General features: G+C 40.3%; 1 protein-coding gene across 4 annotated transcripts in view; it reads right to left on the minus strand.

Annotated features, from left to right (window-relative positions):
- PTPRR (protein tyrosine phosphatase receptor type R) overlaps positions 1-18,421 on the minus strand; it is a 278,487-nt gene that overhangs the window by 96,496 nt on the left and 163,570 nt on the right. For all 4 annotated transcript variants that reach the window (XM_005571532.4, XM_005571534.4, XM_045365610.2 and 1 more), the window contains one exon: positions 17,307-17,575. In XM_005571532.4, the coding sequence (XP_005571589.3) occupies positions 17,307-17,575 (269 nt within the window). The remainder of the gene's footprint in view (positions 1-17,306; positions 17,576-18,421) is intronic.

The following is an 18,421-nucleotide window of genomic DNA, read 5'->3' on the forward strand; positions in this document are numbered from 1 at the left end:
TACTGACAGATGGCTTCCATTGATTCTCAAAGTTCTTTGTAAACTAATTAGTTAACTTTTTTGTCTCCATTCCTTGTCCACACAACACTAAAGAGGGTGCCTTCTGGCACCAACAGCCTGTGATCCTAACAATTTTAGTGATGAATACGGCTATATGAACCCAGTATAATAGAGTAGGTAAGAACTGTTGGAATGCTATGGGGCCAAAAATGAAACAGATTTTAGAAAATCATTAGAAAGGCTTCCAGGTTTGCAATCCACGAGTTGTTTCAGTCCTAGAACTCTGTTTCCAATAAGGGATATGGCCACTGCTTTCGCATCAGAGGCTCTGCAACAGCTGTAGAGTTATGGGAACATCCTTGCGAACTGGACCAGGGAGACTGAGATTACAGTTCCCAAATAGGAATAATTTAAATATAGATTATAGAAATATATACTAATATAAATACATTCAAATATACCATAGACATTTAAATATATGCATTTAAACTTAAATGTATTTAAACTCATGCATTTAATGTATATATTTAAATATGTTAAACATACATGTTTGCGTGTGTGTGTATATATAGATCTTTATACAGATTACGTGTAGAGATGATCTATTTGTATATATCTCTATATCTACCTATCTATCTATCTATCTATCTATCTATCTATCTATCTATCTATCTATCATCTCTCCCCAATCCTGGACCAGAGCTGTTGAGGCTGCATTTGGATTGGACTTTAGAATATTTTCCATTTGGGCCGGGCGCGGTGGCTCAAGCTTGTAATCCCAGCACTTTGGGAGGCCGAGATGGGCGGATCACGAGGTCAGGAGATCGAGACCATCCTGGCTAACACGGTGAAACCCCGTCTCTACTAAGAAATACAAAAAATAGCCGGGCGAGGTGGCAGCGCCTGTAGTCCCAGCTACTCGGGAGGCTGAGGCCGGAGAATGGCGTGAACCCGGGAGGCGGAGCTTGCAGTGAGCTGAGATCTGGCCACTGCACTCCAGCCTGGGCTACAGAGCGAGACTCCGTCTCAAAAAAAAAAAAAAAAAATTTTCCATTTGGAAAGTCTATTTAGATAGAAATATCTAGAAATATTACAAAGTTTCCCTAGAGGACTATGTAACATTAGTTTTGGGGACCATTACTCTAAATTGTAAAATGCTGTATTTTTGGCCTTTTGAGAGGCCCCCAGCTCTAAAATATTAACACTTATTTCCAGATTATAACTATGCCCACCATAACCACTGTTACCAACAGTGAGTGGGAATGAGGGAAGAAATCAAGCATTTATTAAGGTCTAATGTACACCAGGCACCATTAGGCAATACTAATACATGAACATGGCCATAAAAAAGAGACATCCGTACCTCCAAGCAGCTTATAATTTAGTTTACTGAATTACACAGTTTACTTTCTTATGAAGAATCATAATGATTTAAGGAAAAAAAAAAAAAACCCGTGGAGTCCAATAATCATGTTCAAGCCATGTTTTAATTATTTTACTTGTGATTTATATTTTGAGGATTTTGACATTCTAATGTCATTTGATTTTTTTATCCTCTTGGGGGGATACAACTAGTGGATGACAAAAAAAATGAAAAAATAATAATTCCAAGCAGAGTATTATTGACATTATGTCAAAGATTTTGTGAGACACCCTGCCCACACTAGATTTCACTAGTATCACCCTAGAGGATGTAAGTTCTAATGAGAATTTCTGTCACACACAAGCCTTGAATTTTACTTTTACAGTATAGTGTTGTTTCACTCTGCCACCTGCAGGTCATATAGGGAAGAACATATTTAAATTAGAAGTCCTGGCTTGGTGGCTCACTCCTGTAATTCCAACACTTTGGGAGGCCAAGGAGGGTGGATCACCTGAGGTCAGGAGTTCAAGACCAGCCTGGCCAACATGGTGAAACCCTGTCTCTACTAAAAATACAAAAATTAGCTGGGCATGGTGGCGGGCACTTGTAACCCCCGCTACTTGGGAGACCAAGGCAGGAGAATAGCTTGGACCCTGGAGGAGGAGGTTGCAGTGAGCTGAGATCAGGCCACTGTGCTCCAGCCTGGGTGACAGAGCAAGACCCTGTATCAAAAGAATAAATGAATGAAAATAAAGTAGAAATCAGAGGACAGGCACAGTGGCTCATGCATGTAATTCCAGCACGTTGGGAGGCTGAGACAAGAGGATCACTTGTGACCAGGAGTTCGAGATTAGCTAGTGAGACCCCCATCTCTACAAAAATAAAAGAATTAACTGGATGTGGTGGCATGTGCTTATAGTCCTATTTACTTAGGAGGCTGGGGCGAGAGGACTGCTTGAGCCCAGTAGTTTGAAGTTACAGTGAGCTAGCATCATGCCATGCCACTCCAGCTTGGGGGAGGGGGGGAGAGAGAGAGAGAGAGAGAGAGAAAGAGAGAGAGAGGAAGGAGAGAGAATGAGAGAGAGCAGAAGGAAGGAGGAAGGAGAGAGAGGGAGATAGAGAGAGAGGAGGGAAGAAGGAGAGAGAGACAGAGAAGGAAGGAGAGAGAGAGAAGGAAGGAGAGAGAAGAAGGAGAGTGAGAGCAAAGAGAGAGAGGAAGGAGAGAGGGAGGAAGGAAAGCGAGGAAGGGAGGAGGAAGGAAAAGAAAAAAGGAAAGAAAGAAAATATACTTTAAAGTGAAATAAACAACTCTCTTCTATGAAACTGTGATGGAAAGTTAAACCATTGGTCAATATTATAATGATTACCTGGATCAAAAATTTGGATAGAAGAAAAATCCCTCCCCAGAAATGAAAAAAAAAGTTGGAGTTTAAACATGTACAAATAGGAAAGCAACGATAAGGACAGTCACCCCTCTACAGAATGTTCAAAGATGAGGAAGTATTGTCTCACCTGGAGAAACTTGCAATTGCCTCATCTAAGACCTCTAGATTTCTAGACCATTCTTTGACTAATATGGAACCATTCAATTGTAGGGTATTTTCTTACTTAAGTGTCTTGATGCGTATTTATGCTGTAATAACAGGTTCAGGATAAAGTCTCTTAAAGTTTACAAAGTGTATTCATTAAACAGGAGCAGCGGGGCCACAACCACAGCCCTTAAAAACCAATTGGCCACATAGAGTGGTTGGATAATGTAAGCACCCATGAAGGAGGTGGCAAGTGAGAATTTCTCCCTTTCTCTGGGCTTCCTAGAACCAACTGGACATTTCAGAGCTGAAATAGATGAAAATGGCTAACTCCCATGAGTAAGGCTAACTCTGTATCATTCAGTTAATATTTAGAGAACCCCTAGTATATGTGTGGTATTAGGAAGTGGGCAAAGAAAAAGGAATAAGCTCTCAGGAGATCCTACTGTGTGCATGTGTGCTTGCACACACATGTGTGTTATCGATGGGGCCAGGGAACGAGAGGAGAGGTAATTCAGGATGGTTTATTCCTAGATTCTGTACTTTTCTATGTATTGGATGGGAGAAGAGAATTTAAGGACATCAGCACTGATTTGGAAAAGCTGCCTTGGGCAATGAAAAAAAGAGCTGCCTGGAAAAATGGACAGGTGTTTGAGTAGTCCTGACCATCTACTGGAGACTGACAAGATAAAGGATCCACGTCTGAGGTATGTTCCTTCAGGCAAAGTGGGCCTCTGCCATATTTTGATTGTATTCGTTCTCACAGATCCTTTAGTACTTCATCATTTTTACTCTTATTTTTGATTAAAGCGGGTTTAAAATTCTAACTTTTTTTCTTAGAAACCTTAAGTAGACTAAGGATTCTATCAGGAAAAGAATATTCCTCTGAAGAGGGATTTGGTAACAACATGCTAACTCAGGAGCCAACATAACAAGAGTAAAACAAATGATTCAGGAGATCATATTCACAGCAGGGACCATGAGGGTTTTAGGAGCTCCCCTCAGATCCCCAGGTGCAGCATGACATTGTCAAGGACATGCAGGGAGCACAGCTCCAAGGGGCCCCTTCTAGGTGTCTAATGAGGCCAGACAACCTGCCAGCACCATAGGCTTCTGTGGGGCAAGGGCGAGACGGTGGTGAGCATCCATTTTCTTCCCCCTCCGAGGCAGAGTCTTGCTCTGTTGCCGAGGCTGGAGTGCAGTGGCAGGATCTCGGCTCACTGCAGCCTCCACATCCTGGGTTCAAACAATTATCCTGCCTCAGCCTCCCAAGCAGCTGGGATTACAGGCGCACGTCACCATGCCTGGATAATTTTTGTATTTTTAGTAGACATGGGGTTTCACCATGTTGGCCAGGCTGTTCTCAAACTCCTGACTTTGTGATCTGACCACCTTGGCCTCCCAAAGTGCTAGGATTACAGGCATGAGCCACTATGCCCGGTGCATCATCTATTTTTATTTTTTAAAAACATATTTCTTCCAATAAAATTAACTTGATTGTCTAAGAACTTGTTCCTTTTTTCAAATTGAGATTTAACAAATGTTTATGGAACATGCACCAGGTGGTAGGCATTGTGCTACAGACACCACCGTGAGGAAAATCAAAGCCAAGAGGGAAAAGGCAGGAAATGAAAAGTAAGGCAGGTGGGATGGGGAGGGCCTGGAAAAGGGGAGAATCCTTGAGGCCTCTGTTTGCATCCATGATTTGGAAAAAAGGTTTCCTGAAATAAACAAATTTATACACTATAAGACATTATTAGGCAACAATAATTTCATTTGACACACTGTTGTTAAAATTACTTAAAATAATGAGAAATGAAAATGATTGGATGCCAAGCATTGTTAGAAAGTGTATCATATTTAAAAGTGTTCACAAGAATTTGTCAATTCTTAAGTTACACTGAGACCTTTTTTCTAAGGTATCTACCAAAAAAAGATTATGCCTTACCCACCAGAGAGGATACTGTCATAAAGAAAAAAAAAAGGAAAAAAAGGAAAAGTTATTATGGCAAAAAAAAAAAAAAAAAAAAAAAAAAAAAGAAAGAAAGAAAGAAAGAAAAGAAAGAAAAAGATTTCACCTTTCTTTCCCGTAGATGAGACAAGCTAACAACTGTGTCAACATGAAGTTCTCCACTAGAGGGAACTAATTCCACGGCCTCCAATCGTGAGCTTCATCTATCAGAATGTGTCTGAGAACAGTGCTCTATCCATGTTTAGATTATACCCAGATAATCATGCTGCATTGCTAAATGGGTAACACTTTAGATTGGCTTTTAAGATTTACAGAAGAAGATAGTTTTATATTTATATAAATAAATCCAAGTGTATTTTTTATGTTACAGAAAAAACCCACATCAGCTGAAAAATAAATTTTGTTCAAGTCGCCTGCCATGAGTAACCTGTGATTGTTCACTGTTCTGCTCTGGAGGTCATGTGCTAATACCAGGGCAAATCTGATAAGAGAAGAGTGGCGGCTCACTTCCCAGGAAAACAATGTTTGAGCAGTTCATAAAATGCACATAGTCGGACCCTGAACTATCTATAGCTTTATGATACATTTCGAACAACTCCTAAGGCAAAGTCTCTGGCTGCAAGGCAAAACCTCTTGACACAGTGTCTAAGATTCAGAACTGGTTGTTCTTAAAATAGGAAGCAAAGCTTACGCTGGGAATTATCTGTGCCTGCCCTGATTAAAACGCTTCTTCAAAACAGGCCATTTCACCTAATTCTGTCAACCTGTACATCAAGATCTGGAACATGGTCCCCTAACAAAAATTTTAAAAAATCTCATTTTAAAAAGCAACTGCATTTAGTACCCTCCAAAGTGAAACTCTAATTTAATCACATGTAGAAGAGTCAGAGAATACTAATCTCAAAAAATTGTACTACAGCCACCTCTTCTTTACGGTCAAGATGAAAAAACTTTATAGAAACGAATACCCTACCGAATTTACAAAAGAGTTCCCAGGGTAGTTAGATTTTTGTCTCCCATGGTATGAGTGCAAATGGAGAGTACCCTGTAAAGCTCGAAGCAGTGTCCTGGACGGGGTTGCAAGCTAATGGATGTTGAAGGATTGATGGGGGTCAGAGTGGAAGGGCTGAGAAGTCCTTTCTGCTTGAACCTCAGGGTGAAGCAGCCTGTGTGAGGGGTGGTCTGGGGGCAGATATAGCAGTTAGAGGACTCAGTGGGACTTATTCCTGCTGCTCTGCCAGGGATCACAACTGGAGAAAGGGAAGGCAAGCAGAGGAAAGGAGCAATTACCGTGATTCCTCTTAGAGCCACTGCCAGGTCTACACTCTTTGGACTCATTCAGCCACAATGGCTTAAATATTTCAGGGTCTGCTTGGAGAGAAATTATGCCAGGCCTGTGCTTTCCAATGAGTAATGGCCAATTTTTACTTTTTAAGGCAAAGCTCCTCTACTTTTAATTCTTTAATAATATATGTTGGCTCCTATTTTACTCTCCCTGGGTTGTATCCACTGTCATTTCTTTCACTTAACACGATCACATTTTTGTCTCATGGCGTACCACTAATTTTCAGGCAGGTTTCAAAACTTTTGCTTCCTTTTTCTTCATTCCTGTGGGGTCTTTTATTTTTTAGAATAAAAAACCCTACGAAAATTTTGTTCCCAACCCTCCAGAATCCCAACCTACCTACATAAAATCTGACAAATAAAGAGAACAGCTTGATGCTCACTGTTCATGAAGGGCTTGTGCATGTTTCCAGTACCTCCCCCAGCTCTGGACATCCCCATACAAGTATTTTACAAGAATATGAAAATATTTTATAAAAATATTAGGTGTATTAGTCCATTCTCACACTGCTAATAAAGACATACCCGAGATTAAGTAACTTATAAAGAAAAAGAAGTTTAATGGACTCACAGTTCCACATGACTGGGGAGGCCTCATAATCATGGGTGAAGGAGGAGCAAAGGCATGTCTTACATGGTGGCAGGCAAGAAATTGTTTACAAGGGACCTGCCCTTTATAAAACCATCAGATCTTGTGAGACTTATTCACTATCATGAGAACAGCATGGGAAAAACCTGCCCCCATGATTTAGTTACCTCCCACCGGGTCCCTTTCATGACATGTGGGGATTATGGGAGCTACAGTTCAAGATGAGATTTGGGTGGGGACATAGCCAAACTGTATCAGAAGGTTAAAGTTTTATCACCTGTATCATCTAGAAAAAGGTAGAATATGGTAGTTATGTGCAGATTTTGTAAACAGGCTGTCAAGATTGTATCTTCCACTAGATTTTTATTTCTTTGTGACATTGAGCATATTACTTATCTCTCTAAGTCTCTCTGTCAGCATAACTGCAAGATGGGCATAGAAATAGTGCCTGCCTCCAGGATGTTGTGAAGGTTGTCTGAGATCATACACGAGCACAGTGGTTGGCAGGTGGCAGGTTAGTGTCCAACCCATCAGCTGTGACTCTGCATCCTTCTATTACAGCAGCACGGGCAGCAGCTTGGCAGCAGGCATGACCATGTGCTTCTCTGCTGTTCTTGTCACCTCCACTGACAATCACACACATAGTGAAGTGGACGAGTTATTGTCCAGGATGTCTGAACAATATGGAGACCCCTCCATCCTTTTCTGACTTGAGTTTTCTGAATTATTGCCTTATAGTCCCCTCACTTTGGCTTCTTTGCTCTATTTGTGTTCACCTTCCTCTTGGTCCTTTATGTCAGATTACCACCAGGCCTCCAGAATGGCAACAACCAGATTAAGGAAAAAACTGAGACAGACAATGCACTTCTAGAGTGGCAGTGAAATGGTTATCTGTCATGAGTGTTTTGAATCCACCTCATGAAATTGCACTTTGCTTGATTTAAAATCTGAAAAATATTCTGAAAGCCGAGCATAAAATTTGCTAAGAGGAAAAACAGTGTGACACTCCATAATATACCTACTTGCTAAATATATTGATTTGTAGTTTACTTTAAATTTTATTTCCCATAGATTAGAGGTGTGTACACCTTCTCCCAACCCCCAAAGCATGACAATTATTAATTAGGAGTACAGCCTCTGGAGCAATACTGCTTGGATTCGCATTCTATCTGTCACCCTCACACTCCTAGTGACTTACTATTAAGTTATTAGGGCCATAACTTATACTCTCTGAGCATGAGTTTCCACTCTAAGGAGGGCATAAAACGTCCCTTGGGATGGTGAAATGAGATAATGCATGTAAAGGGTCAACAGGGCATATTGAGTTGTTATTTTTATTGATGTTATTTGGAGTTAAACTGGAATTTGCTTCTACATGTTTGCTATGTGTTATGTTTATAAGCCCTCATGTTGTCAGGCTGAGCAACTGAGTCATGGTTGATAGACTGTGTTAAATGGGGCTGGGACATAGGTTCCAATAGAATGAATGGTGTTTATTTGAAGGAGGCCACGTGGTACGTGTATAATGACCTGGGAAGATCAAAGGAACCTGGAGTATAAACTTAGCTCTGCTGCGACCTTTGGCAAGTACAGTAATGCTGTTGGTGCCCCACCCAGGTCGCCTTTCTCTGGCTGGTGCCGCATCCTCTCCTCCCCCACTGCTGGGAGGGTAGCCTGTTAGTGGTGCCCAGCTGCCACTTAGCTGGAGCAGCCCCCTCAGCTGATGGGTGTTGCTGAGTCCAGAGGTGCCTAGGAGGTTAGGCCTCCACCACCTCTGGGTGGCTTAGAGTCAGCGGTTGGCTGGCATGAGGGTACAGAGGCTCAGTCCCCTTGCCTCAAGGTGAGACAACTGTCCATGAGGGGCCACCCGTGCTCAGAGATCCCTGTGCAATCAGGCTGAGGGTAGATGGCTGCTGCCACCACCTCTTTGCTTGTCCTCTTTGTTCTGCTTGCCCTGCTTTCCTAATAGGCTTCCCCTGAGAGTATCTTCTCAATACATCATTTGTACAAGAGCCCTTGTCTCCAGCTGTGCTTTTAGAGAACCTCACCGAAGACCTAAGAGAAAGATTCGGGGCCCCAGTTTTATTTGACAGAAAATGAGAGAGTTGGATCCATTTTCAAAGATGGGTCTATTTAATGAATATCTATCTATCTATCTATCTATCTATCTATCTATCTATCTATCTATCAATTTTTCGAGACAAAATCTTGCTCTGTTGCCCAGGCTGGAGTACAGTGGTGCAATCAAAGCTCACTGCAACCTTGAGCTCCCAGGTTCAGGAGATTCTCCTGCCTCAGCCTCCTGAGTAGTTGGGAGTACAGGTAAACACCACCATGCCTGGCTAATTTGTTTAAAAAAATTCTGTAGAGACGGGATCTCACTGTGTTGCCCAGGTTGGTCTCAAACTTCTGGCTTCAAGTGACTCTCCTGCCTTAACTTCCCAAAATGCTGGGATGACAGGCGTGAGCCACCATCTACAGCCATGAATACAGATTTTAATTTCCAGGGTATTTTTTACACTTTATGCTCTGATATGCAGTCATATTAATTAATTCTATTCCCTTCTCTTTACTCATATGTCCCAAAAAGAGATCAGTGGAGGAATGATTAAAGATTTTCCAAGTTAAAAGTTTTAAGCATCAAAATGTACCTCCACTAGGGAAAGCAAGGCACGGACATCAGGACATTCTGCCTTGCCAGGAGGAAATTGTAGTACACAAAGTCTTTGAGTTTGAATGTAGAATGGTCAACGTTTTCTTGGCATGGACTGTCTTTTCATTGCTTCCACCATTGCAGACAAATTTCTAGTTCTGATAAAAATCTCCCAAGCTCAGCAACTCCTAAGGAAACCTTTAGACTCAAAATTCTGGGTGTTATATCATTTGCACGGTATTTATTGTAAATCATAACATGTATACTCTATTATGGCATAGCTTAAGAAAAGTTAGAGAATGTTTGTTTGTTGGATATCAGCAACCCTTGGGGGCCTGCTGAGGCCTCCGTTATGATAGAAAAAAACACTCATTAATATCATAGTCTTGAGGGCCCACCAACTGATCACTGAGAAATGAAACCAGGATGGAGAGTGCCACATTACAATGTGCCACCCTTCGTTCCTGGACAGTTCTCTATCTGTCCTTGCACAGTGTTTACTCATAATAGAAAATCAAGTGAGAAAAATGAGGAAATAATGTGAACCTATCCAATTTGCCTGTTGATTTCCTTTCCATAAAATTGGCCATTAGTCATACAGTAGCCCAAAGGGAAAATGTGCAGAACCTTTCAGATTCGTAAGTTCTCTGGTTTCCCACTGAAGAAAATGTACTTTCTAGAGTTTGAATGTGATTGCTCATTTAATGGGCATTTGGAACTCAGCATGTATACAGTTTCCCTGAGAGTGATCAGTGGAGCATTTTGGGAGGGCAAGGATGGGACGAAAGAGGAGCGGGAACATGAACTAACTGTGGCCTCACGCTGTGCCAGCCATGTGACATTTGTCGTGTAGCTTACCTGTCTCAAGAGCTGTGCAAGGCACACGCTATGCTCCTCAATACAGGTGAATAAACAGGTTTCAATTTATGTATGTAGTAGTTACAGAGCAAGCATTTGAATTTGTACCTGGACTCACCATGGGAAATGAATGCATTTGTTAGACCAGAATTGATTAATTTGATACTGTTATTTATTAGATAACAATCAGTGGCCAGTTTATAAGTATGTATTTATAAGTTACATGTAACTGTATGTTTACAAATAGGATGAACAAAATTATGTCAATTGACAGTTAAAAATATAATGTTATATGACAGGCTCAACTGTAGCAGTTCAGTAGACAATAAACTTCAACTCTGGAGTTCAAAGGTATAAATGACCTAGTGTAAGTTTGTGAAATGGAATCAGAGAACAAAAACAAAAAGAATATTAGATTTCCTTTTCCTTCTCAAAGACACTATGCCATTTTGTATGGATTGTTAATTTTGTAGTATCTGTTGAAGTAAGGTGGATCAGATATTATTTTATAGATTGGGAAGACTATACTATGGAGGACTTAATTAATCTGTTGAGCCACTTATTTAATAAGTGTCAGAGGTAGTATTAGCTGAGACTCAGGTCTATAGTTTATCATTAAGCTATTGGTTCTTATGGAAGATTCTTTAGAAATAGATGAGCTCTTCAGATGTGAACCAACATTATTTAACTCCATAATATTTTTTAGTGTTTACTATGTACCAGGATTTACAGGAACCACAGGAGACACAGTATCTTGAGCCACAGTACCTGTTCTTAAAATTCTTGCCATCTGCTTAAAACATAAGACAAACTGCTTAAAAACCAGTTCTAGTCCCTTTCTGAATGACTGTTCAACTAAAATCACTGCCAGAGGAGTGATATATATGAGAATTTATAGGTGTTATAAATCACTGTGGGCACGAAAAGGTTACATGGCCAGTGGTAGGGGGTAAGTTTTGTGTTGGGCTTTGGAGACTGGAGATCGGTAGGCCGAGGGAATAGGAAGGACCGGGCAAACAGAAATGCAAATGTGGACAGGAACACAGCACACAGAGGGGGATGGGGATGGAAACAGAATGGAATAGAAGGTTTATTTTGGGATGTAGTAGCAAATAGATTTGGAGTAAATGATCAGGGCCAGATGGTGTAGGACCTCTGAGGCCCAACAAGACGGTCTATGCCTTATTCTGTAAGCAAATGGAGCCAAATGGGGATTTTTGCACAGCAAAGTATGATAATGAAAGATTGTTATAGCAAGATAAACCTGAAGACTGTTGGAGGGGAAAAGAGAATTAGATGCAGGCAGATAAGATGAAATAAAATAATATATATGAAATATATTACATATATTAATCTTAATATCATTTGTATAATTATATGACACAACAATTTCATCATGAAGTAATGAGAGCTGGGCCCAAGATAATGATTACAGAAAGAGATAATCAATAATGAGAAAGTTGGAGGAGCAAGAATCAATATGATTTGGTGATTAGTTGGAAAAAGGGAGAAAAGAAGAGAGAATTGCTATGTTTCTCTTTTATTTATTTATTTATTTTTTTTGAGACAGGGTCTCACTCTGTCACCCAGGCTAGAGTGCAATAGCACAATCTCAGTTCACTGCAACCTCTGCCTCCCAGGCTCAAGTGATCCTCCCACCTCAGCTTCCTGAGTAGCTGGGACTACAGGTGTGCACCACCACACCTGGCTAATATGTTCTCATTTTATAAGATTCTTTAACCTTCATAATTTCAGAGTGTATTCTTTACACTCAGTTAAGCAATCCATTTAGTCTCTATATCTTATTTTACTTATCTTTTAACTTTAAAATTATATTTTATGATTAATAACATCAAAGTGATAGATTCCCCCAATCAGGGATGAGAAATTTATATGACATGATCCAAAAGATTGGGACAAGTGACTCATAATGCAGCCTTTTTGGTCTCATGGTGATTTTAATAAAGCCATACTTTTATGCAATAAGTAGAAGATTATTACCTCACTCCAGGATCGAAAGATGGAGAGCTATTAAACATGAGACTATTTTAAAGGCACCATTAGAACACATATACATAAATTAAATTTTAAGGCTTAAAACTGCCAGAAAAGTTTTCTGACTGCGTGGAACACTGTACATTCTTCAAATTTGGTCACTCTTAAAACTCTTCATTATGTCATCTTGGCAGGGAATTGTGGTAGAAAAATGGGAGTGAGAATAGAACAGGAAGGGTTGGTGGAATAGGTAAAGTGTTTCCCAATAGCTACTGGGAGTTCACCTGAGGTTAGTCATAAAAACAGTCATTAATTGGTTAATTCATTCATTTAGGCATTTATTTCCAGGAGCTCCTGGTCTCCAGAAATTATGTTCTATGTGTAAGAGATAAGGAGACAATTAAATCATATATGTGTCCTCAAGAAGCTTAGAGTCTATTAGCTACAACATATTAGTAAACCAGAACTTAAAGACAACAAAGAAGTGCTATAAATACAGTATGCACACGGGGTTATGGAACTAAAGCAGCGGGGAACTGAAGAGACGTAGCTGAATCAGTACTGGGCTGGAGGAAGCAGGAGAAGGAGGTAGAGGGAGCCTCAAATTGGCTTCCAAGAGGAAGTGATGCTTAAATTCCCCTCCCTGTATTCCTACTCCCATTTTCACCTTTGGACCTTCACTGTATTCGGGCTGTCAGGGTCTTTTGGTGTTTTATTGCCTTTGAAGAAATCTGAGAGCAGAAAGCAGGGAAATTTGAGTCCTGTCATGGGCTTTGTGTTCTAAAGGCCAGGCCTTTGGTGGAAGGTGGTGTCTCAGGTTGTGGATGTCAGATAAGGTAGGATATGAAATAAGCCAGAGTAGGCTTTTCTATTCCCAAAGCCTAAGAAAATGCCCATGGGCCCAGGGGAAGTGTTAGAGGGGCTGCTTTGTGGGTGCAGGTGAGACCCTGGATCCTTCACCGCTGAGCCCTGGGAAATGGGGGACCCTCAGTAGGAGGACCGTGATCCTTGGTAGAGCCATGAGAAATGGATGGAAAGTGTTTCTGGGGGATCATGTCTTAGATATGCCCAGGTTTTCCTATGCCTCCATTTGGGGTAGAACGGTGAGATTATTCTTGGGCATCTAAGAGTGGTTTGGATACAACTGAAAAAGAGGAAGAGAGAGAGGAAAGGAGAAAACAATGGCTGGAAATGAAGGGACTGTATGAATGGCCACAGGAAACAACATGGTGGCAACTGTCCTGGGAATACTTATGAGAACCAAGGAGATAATGGATATTTTAGCAGATGACAATGTGCACAGATGACATCAAGGCAGATGGGGGCTTACTCTTCATGTTGAGAAAGTCTCCTTAAAATGTAGAGGAAACTCTAGGAAACCAGAAGAAGGTTGGGTGAATCAGAAAAGGACTGAGATTGAGTTTCTACCATTTAGGTGAAACGGCATCTAGAAAAAAAGCTTAGGTTGAGTTACAGAAAAATAAAATTGCATTTCTTGTCTTCTTGATTTGAGACCCAGATTAATGCCCACTATATTGATGGTACTTTTCAAGGGCAAGGAGGAATAGGGAAAAGGACAGGTTCTAGACAAATATTAACTCTTAGGCTTAAAAGAGAATGGCATGGTACCTGGAAAAATGTCCAAGTAGCAGGATGAGCCTAAGGGAGTGTTTAGTAGGAAATATGGGTGGACATAGGCTCCCAAAGGCCAGATCAGAAAAAGCCTCATATTTTATATGTAGAAGTTATCAGTTTCTTCCAGAAGGCAATGTGGAAACACTGAGGAATTTTATAAAGAGAAAAACACTCAAATATAATTTAGAAAACCACTGTTTGAGAGGTCTAGAGAGTGGACTGGGAAAAAAAAAGAAAAACAGAATCTGAGGTGGGGACCAGGAGGAGACTGGCTAGAATTAGGAGATCCTGAGTTCTCAGTGGGATTGGGGTTGGACAGGGGGAACAGTTGGGAGAAGGTGCCAGGTCTTCATAATGTTCGGCTGTATGGGGAGGGGGAAGAAACAACACGAAGGAGCTGAGGATATTACAGGTTTCGGAGAGTCACTATTTAAAAAGAAGAGAAATGATTTGATGAGGAAGGTCTTGAGTTCCATTTCTGAATGTTATAAGTTGGTAGTGTTTAAGAAAAGTCAGAGTAGCGACGCACAGTTCAGCACTGAAATATGGGTCTAGATTTCAACAGAAAGGTAGATTGAGCTAAAGGTTCTTTTTCAGGAATCACTAAAAGGTAGTAAGAGAAGAACTGGCCATGATTGGATGACTGAGGGAGGAGAGAAGAGGACACAGAATGAAACGCTGAAGTTAAAAGTTAACAAGAGAAGGGAATCTGGAGGAGACCAAAGGTAGCAACTCAAGAAACAGAAAAATGATGTATTTGAGGCCAAAGGAGGAGAGAAGTTTAAAAAGGAGGTAGTTATTAGTGCTAGATGGGAAATGAAACATGTGCTTTGAATTTGGTAGTGAGACCATCGATACTTAATTTGATAATCGAGCATGTGAAAGAAGCAGTGAGAATGAAAGGTGGGAGAAGAACAATGAGGCAGCAAGTACACGCTGTTCTTTTAAGACACGTATTTGAGAAAGGAAGGAAAAACAAGAACCAGAGGAGGAATTGGATTAAGGGAGTTTCTTTAATACAAAAAGGAACCTATTTCTATGCTGAGGGAACAGCATTAGCAAAGAGGGTACAGTTGAAGGTAGAGGAGGAAAACTGATGAAGTTACTAGGGTTGAGGGGAATGACCTGGAGCCCTTGTGGAGAGAATAGTCTTCTCCTGCTCTGAGGTGGAAGAAAGTAGGAGGTGAAGTGTGGGATGCAGTGAAGTTGTAGATAAGGGGACAGAGAATCTATTTAACACTGATTACATACTTGCTCTGCTAGAATCCCCCATTTGAACCAAACAGATGGGTACGATTCTGTCCTTGTATTCTCCCTCTCAAAGATTCACTTTAATGAAACGAATAAGTGAGTATTTAACCTTATACTCCTTTAAATTGTAGACCAACACGTCCAGCAGTGGTCTACAGAGGGCAGGATGCTGGGCATGGCTACCTCCCTAGTCAATTTTATACTGACCTTGCTTAGAATTGGTAGTACATGATGATAATAAAAATTTGTCTGACTTTTAATCAGTTTTATTATGACTCTTCATTCTACTATAGATAACATGGCCTCTTATTGCCTGCAGAGCTTTCTTGCCACCGGCCCTTCATTCATCACTGATACTCAGGTGTCTGCTTCAAAGTTACTCTTTGAAGCAAACATAAATGCACAAAAATAATGTGGATAACAAAAGCAAAAGAACCAGAAAGAAGCTAAAAAAATAAGTTAAACCTCTACATCTTTTAGAAGAAAATGAGGTCCAAATGAGTGAATGACTCAGGTGAGGCCACCAAACCTAGGAATGGCAGGGCTGGGTCTGGAATTCAGTTCTCCTCACTCCCAGTTAGCCTCAGGCAGAAAGTTCCATCTTGTCAACCTTTCCACAGTGAATCATTAAGAGTAATTTGGTGATATCTACATAAGTGAATGTCACTTGAAGACCCACATTGCCTATCAAGAAACCACAAGTATTTTAGGGGAGGAGGTGGAAAGAATGACTTGATCAATCTCTGTTTTCTTCCTGGTGTGGAGTCAAAGTGTTCAGTGTTTAAGGACCTTTAGAGATAAACAAATTCCTTTATTTTTATGTCATTCATTGTTCCTTGGTAATATTTTCAAATAGTTATGAAGGATCAATTTTGTTTTCTGCAGTTCTTAAAACCCCAAGCTATATTTTTTGAAGGGTGTGTTTGTGTGTGTAAACCACAACTATTTGCATAGGGCATTGTGATGTACCATGGGAAATATATTCAAAATTTATATATGTGATTTAAAAACCTCAGGCAACAAAATATACAGGGTTAGAAAATGGAGACATAGTAAAATAAGAGGAGAATGAACCTGGGATATTACCTTGAGAACTTACTCTCCCACTACCCTGGTATTCAAAGTTGAATACACTACAAGTCATATTTTAAATATAAAATTAAAGTTTCTTTTAAGAAACACATGGGAAAGCTTTACTTGATATTTTTGAGAGGTAAAAAATTAGTCTCTCGTTTATGTATTTTGCAAATCCAAGTTTTCTTACATTGGATTTGCTTTTAATGGAAATGGATCAGTATAAAGTGAATCACATGTATAATACATCACAAGAAAGGTAAGGCAACAAAAATAATGGCATGGATTTTTTTTTTTCTTCAGATAGAGTTTCACTCTGTTGCCAAGGCTGGAGTGCGGTGATGCCATCTTGGCTCACTGCAACCTCTGCCTCCCAGGTTCAAACAATTCTCACATCCCAGCCTCCCAAGTAGCTGGGATTACAGGCATGCGCCACCTCACCTGGCTAACTTTTGCATTTTTAGTAGAGATGGGGTTTTGCCATATTGACCAGGCTGGTCTTGAACTCCAGGTCTCAAGTGATCCACTCACCTCAGCCTCCCAAAGTACTCGGATTATAGGCATCAGCCACTGTGTCCGTCCAGTGTTATGGATCTTGATATTGAATGCTTGTTGTGGTTAAAAAATGAAGAGCTAAAACCTTAAAAAAATTAATCCATGGCATCGACTCCTGCCTGACTCCAGACAATGTGGGCTTTTGCAGGAAACACTGAGCTTGTTCTCAGTCTCTCTACCTACCAGAGTTTCATGACGATTAAACAAGATAGCATCTTGTGAGGTCAGTGAACTTGAAGATGAACTTTGCTTGGATCTACACCATCGTGGATCTAGACAAGCTTAACAGAATCAGACATACCTAACAGATTTTATCTAACGCAGTTGGATTCCTTTGGGAGACAAGAAACACTACTTCGTCTGACTGCCCATTTAGTGGTGAACAATTCTACCCAATTATGTCAATCATTACTAGTTCTTTCTTTTTTAGTTGATGAATACTCTTTTTATAAAAAGCCACACATAGGGGATACAGAACAAGCTCTTACCTCTCCTGAAGTCCTATGGGCTTCATTTTGAAAGGAGAAGGGCAGACGGAGGTAGCGGTGGTAGCTCTGATCTCAGGAGCACCTCGGCCTTGAGGGTCCACGACAACATTCAGTACCTTTGGGGCCTGCTCAGGTTGGACCATGCTGTGGACAGTCTTTGCCTCAGACAGTGCTGGCTGTAATGTGATGGGTGATAGGTGGATCTCCTGGTTTTTCTCTTTATCTTGTCTTAAGGAAAGCTGAAACCTCTCTTTTAATCTGTAAAGAATCTGTAGAAGGAGATATAAAAAACTCCTGTCACATTTTCTCACACTAAACAACAGAGTATGATCTTCTCCATCCCACCCTGGCATACAAACCAAAATAAAGGCTTAACGATAAAGTAAGCAGAGCCCTGTAAAAGATGATTTCTCAGTTTCATGGTACTGAGATTTTCCTCAAGACAGTATACTTGGTATTTCTAGTTATGCTGCACATACGTATCAACTAATTGTGCACATGAATCTGTTCCATAAAGATACATTCAAAAGTAAATTTAACTAATTTTATTAAAAATGCCAGAGGTTAGTTTGGTCACATGGGGAAATGGTAGGCTTATAGAAGGAATAACCATAAAACACAGGTCTACAACATTTATAGAAATGGAGATATGCATCCAACATGGCTTAGTAGAAAAAAGTAGTCTTGCAAATATTAATAAGATGATAGTTATGCTATAAACCACTATTTCTTATGTTGGTAAATCTCTGCATTAGTCATATATCAACTTGAGTATCTGGTAAATACTTGACAAATTAAATTTAGGGTATCTATGAAAGAATAATTTGGACAACCAGAATTTTTACTCTTACCACTTTGCCCTCCTAAGTTTTAATATTTAATTTAATTTAACTTAATTTTGATACAGGATCCGGCTCTGTTGCCCAGGCAAAAGTGCAGTGCTGTGATCATAGCTCACTGTAACCTGGAGCTCTCCTTAAGGGAAAAGACTATGCATCTATGAGATAGAACTAGAAATGCATATTAAACATTGAACTCCTAGGAAAAGACAGACATTTTATTGTTTTTTATGTCAGTTCACCTCCTAGTAATCTGGAAACATTTATACTGGTGGT

This window comes from Macaca fascicularis, chromosome 11 (genome assembly GCF_037993035.2).
Source record: "Macaca fascicularis isolate 582-1 chromosome 11, T2T-MFA8v1.1".
In the NCBI taxonomy this organism is placed as follows: domain Eukaryota; kingdom Metazoa; phylum Chordata; class Mammalia; order Primates; family Cercopithecidae; genus Macaca; species Macaca fascicularis.